This window comes from Arachis duranensis, chromosome 10 (genome assembly GCF_000817695.3).
Source record: "Arachis duranensis cultivar V14167 chromosome 10, aradu.V14167.gnm2.J7QH, whole genome shotgun sequence".
In the NCBI taxonomy this organism is placed as follows: domain Eukaryota; kingdom Viridiplantae; phylum Streptophyta; class Magnoliopsida; order Fabales; family Fabaceae; genus Arachis; species Arachis duranensis.
The window spans coordinates 66154397-66159106 of record NC_029781.3 but is presented as its reverse complement, the minus strand read 5'-3'; the positions used below and the strand labels follow the sequence as shown (position 1 = coordinate 66159106).

The 4710-nt window shown below is 41.5% G+C and overlaps 1 protein-coding gene across 1 annotated transcript; it reads left to right on the top strand.

The window, feature by feature from the left end:
* The first annotated feature begins 364 nt into the window (after positions 1 to 364).
* On the top strand, positions 365 to 1994 carry LOC107469525 (protein TRANSPARENT TESTA GLABRA 1). Its single transcript, XM_016088895.3, has one exon. The coding sequence runs from the start codon at positions 680 to 682 to the stop codon at positions 1709 to 1711; it is 1032 nt and encodes a 343-aa protein (XP_015944381.1). The 5' UTR covers positions 365 to 679; the 3' UTR covers positions 1712 to 1994.
* Positions 1995 to 4710: the final 2716 nt, after the last annotated feature.

The following is a 4710-nucleotide window of genomic DNA, read 5'->3' as shown; positions in this document are numbered from 1 at the left end:
ACAAAAAGGAAAATCCCTCTGAATGGGGACTCCATACATCCAATGATAACTTGCCAAATGGTATCATAATTAATATAAATATTATTTATAGTGAATTATTTATAAATTTAAATATTTAAATTATATTATTAAAAAAATTAATTATATTAATTACAAGTATTTTAATTAATTAATTAAGTGGGATTACAATAGAGACTAAAGTTAGTTCTTCCTAATGGAGAAGAGAGAGATGTTTTAAATTCCTATTTACTGTTTATGATGCAAAAACTGATGTGAAGTTACTTTTTATGACAGATGAGCCATAAACAGAAACTGGAATGAATTTCTTAGTGGATGGTCTTAGATGCACTTCACACTTATCACAGCAATAACAATTAATAAAAGCTTTGGTTTTTTTTCCCGCTGGTGACGAAGACTTTGACGAGTAAGAATTGAATGAGAATGAATACTGCAAGTTGATGATTCACATGATTCACCCTGTTTTCTTCGTCTTCACACCATCATTATAATATTGAGATTTAATTTTCGTCTTCTCCAGTCTTGAGCGGTGGCCTTGACTCACTGAATTTTCCACTCTCCTGAACCACCTAACTTTTCGGTTGCCACTCAGTCCTTACAAACACACATCTGAACCTGAAAAACAAACACCCCTTCAATTTTCCCTCACTTTCCCGAGAAAATGGACAACTCCTCCCAAGAATCCCAGCTCCGATCCGATAACTCCGCTACCTATGACTCCACTTACCCTCTGTACGCCATGGCCCTCTCCTCCTCTTCCACTTCTTCCAACCACCAACGCATCGCCGTCGGAAGCTTCATCGAAGAATACACAAACCGCGTTGACATCCTCTCCTTCAACCCCGAAACCCTAACCCTAAGGCCCAACCCTTCTCTCTCCTTCGACCACCCTTACCCTCCCACAAAGCTCATGTTCCACCCCTCCACCCCCTCCTCCCTTCTCCGCCACTCCGCCGTCGACCTCCTCGCCACCTCCGGTGACTACCTCCGCCTCTGGGAGGTCCGCGAATCCTCCGTCGAGGCCCTCTCCCTCTTCAACAACAGCAAGACCAGCGAGTTTTGCGCCCCTCTCACCTCCTTCGATTGGAACGACATCGATCCCAAACGCATCGGAACCTCAAGCATCGATACCACCTGCACAATCTGGGACATCGAAAAGGGCGTCGTTGAAACGCAGCTCATTGCGCACGATAAAGAGGTTTACGACATTGCTTGGGGTGAAGCCCGTGTCTTCGCTTCAGTCTCCGCTGATGGATCTGTTCGAATCTTCGATTTGAGGGATAAGGAGCACTCCACCATCATCTACGAGAGCCCCCAGCCCGATACGCCATTGCTGCGTTTGGCGTGGAACAAGCAGGATTTGAGGTACATGGCGACCATCTTGATGGACAGTAATAAAGTTGTGATATTGGATATTAGGTCTCCGACGATGCCAGTGGCGGAGTTAGAGAGGCACCGTGGGAGTGTGAGTGCAATTGCTTGGGCTCCGCAGAGTTCTAGGCACATTTGTTCTGCTGGGGATGATGCTCAGGCTCTGATTTGGGAATTGCCTACTGTGGCTGGACCTAATGGGATTGATCCAATGTCTGTGTATTCTGCTGCTTCTGAGATTAATCAGTTGCAGTGGTCCGTGGCCCAGCCCGATTGGATCGCCATTGCTTTTGCCAACAAGATGCAGCTTTTGAGGGTTTGATTTGAGGTCAGGGGAATCAATAATTGAATTTAGCTTCGATAACTGAAAACCGATGGATGGACGGAAACTTGATTATGTATATGCTTAGTTAATGTACTGACGATTATAGTGGAAGAGGTGTTTACCTTGTGTTATTGGTAGTCTAATTGAAGTGCATTTTGTGTAGGTTTTGGTTCCTCTAAAGATAGTGAAGTTGTGGGGAAGAAGAATTTCTTAGTGTGCTTGATATATTATTGTTGTAATCATTAATGTTGGAGACAAGTTTAAGAATAATTTTCTAGCTTTTCGTGATGGAAAAATTTGAGATGATGCTATGGCTAAAATTATAAAATGAACCTCGGAATTGGCATTTCTTCCTTGAATGCCAAAACATTTTGGTCTGTTCATAAGCTTTTTGAAAGGGCAGTTAAATTAAAGTGACTTAGATTAACCAAAAAAAAAATGGAGTTAATTTGCTCTGCATATAGCCTGTTTCTAATCTCTAATGCTTTAGGCAAGTGCTATTTGCATTACATCATATTATTCTTATTCTTTGCTTCATTTTTGGGTGGAACCTCTAATCGGCTCTTCGCCCAGATCAAATATTGATGAATTCATCAAAGCTAGGAAACAAGATGAAGGCCTGCGGTTTATATTGTTATTACCTGTGAATTAGATTGCAAACTAGTTACTTTGTACTCGTTATATTTATAAAATGGATTATAATAATGAGTCTTCATCTATTATTATGGCAATCTGCAAAGTTTTAACAAATGGCTCAACGATCATATAAACATAAACCCGTGACAATATGGCTTGAGTTGAGAACATAATCTAATAGTAGAAGAGAAACAGAATATTTTGGAGAACAGAACAAAGTGCCAAGGTGGGCGTGGCCTGAATATTTAAACATCATCGGTTTTGACGAGAATGTTTGGTACTAATCCAAATTGCCATAGATGATTAGATGTAATAACGTAACTGAGAACTTGATGCATGTGTTGCTGGACTGCCCGGCAGCATTAAGGATATGGGTGCAACTTATCCACCCCAGCTACATTGTCAATTTTTTTAGAACTCCCTTCGATATTTGGATCCAATGGAATCTTTCCTCGGAACCAATCACCAAAATGGAAATTTGGATAACGTACATAACTAGTTTCTTTAGTTACATGTTGGATGATATGGAATTGGCGGAACAAGGAGATATTCAAGCCCCCACTGCAAAGACCGAATCGAGCTGTGGACATGATCAGGGACTATGCTTATAATATTATGAAGGCGCATGGAATACAGACTGACAATGGGCAGATCAGACGCAGACATCAGATTCAGGTGTTGTGGAAATGCCCACCGGAGGGATGGATGATGGTGCAGTGATGAGCAATACGGAGAAGACAGGTTGTGGTGGTCTTATTAGATATCATTTAGGGAGATGGGTAGCGGGATTTATGCCCAATGTTGGTAGTTGTACTGCACTCATTGCAGAATTATGGGGATTATATAAGGAATTGAAGATATGCTGGGAACTTGGTCTGAAGAGGATTGAGGTAGAAACAGATTCTATAGCATGCGTCTCTCGACAACCGGGGAGATTTCGGGGAGGAATCAAGTGAGAGAACATAAGATGAGAAGACACCACATCTAACTCAAAACCTTAAGGTATCAAGTTAATGGGTCTCTCATCTTATAAACTCTTCACTCTTCCATGCTTTCTTAGATGTGGGACTAACTTCAACACTCCTCACATTTGCAACACTAACAATCTCCCCCTCAAGTGTGAGCCTCCACATCAAGCATCAACTTCCCTCTAGCTCCTCCACCACATATGAGTATTCGTCCATTACACCGTCGCAAAACACCGCAGGACACGCCGCCCGGACCACCTTTGCCGGGAAGACTTTCGATGCTTCACCTTAAATATCCCTTAAAACCATCAGACCGATTAACCATCGGCTCTGATACCTGGCAAAAGCAAGCATAAACACCAGTGGGTATAAGATTTTTAGACCAACATCCCTCTGAAATGAGGAGTATGTTAGCTTAAGATAGTAGAGGGGCTTGTTTGCCCAGAATGGTTACTATGTGATTCTTTTTTTCTTTTTGGGCTTGAAGCCCCGTTTATCAACAAAAAAAAAGGGCGTATTTTGTGACTAAGATTCGGAGTGAAAGAGACAAAAAAAGAACGTTTTGAAGAGTAAATTGCACTAATGCACTTATTAGGTCCGCAGTTATTTTTAGTGGTCAAGAAAATGGCATTCAATGGCCTAAATTTAACGACCATTTATGATTTAACAGAGGATGTGCGACTTAGCTTGATCTAAGTTTCATTTGGACTTGAAGGCTTATTGTATTCAACTTTCCATAGATAATCAGATATGAAGAAGTCTTTTTCTTTTTTGTATCGTTTGTAAAACTCTAGATCTCGAAGGAGAGATAACGTCAGTACTCCATGCATACAAGATGGTGCACGAAATTGTGATCAATACTTTTCACAACTCAAATAATCCCCGGTAATGAATCCAAAAACTTGGTGTTCAATACCATAGCATAAACACAACTTCGCACAACTAACCCGCAAGTATACTGGGTCGTCCAAGTAATAAACCTTACGCGAGTAAGGGTCGATCCCACAGAGATTGTTGGTATGAAGCAAGCTATGGTCACCTTGTAAATCTTAGTCAGGCAAACTCAAATGGGTATGGTGATATGTGAATAAAATATAAAGATACAGATAGAGATACTTATGTAATTCATTGGTAGGAATTTCAGATAAGCGTATGAAGATGCTTGTCCCTTCCGTCTCTCTGCTTTCCTACTGTCTTCATCCAATTCTTCTTACTCCTTTCCATGGCAAGCTTAAGCAAGGGTTTCACCGTTGTCAGTGGCTACCTCCCATCCTCTCAGTGGAAATGTTCAACGCACCCTGTCACGGCACGGCTATCCATCTGTCGGTTCTCAATCAGACCGGAATAGAATCCAGTGATTCTTTTACGTCTGTCACTAACGCCCCGCCCTCA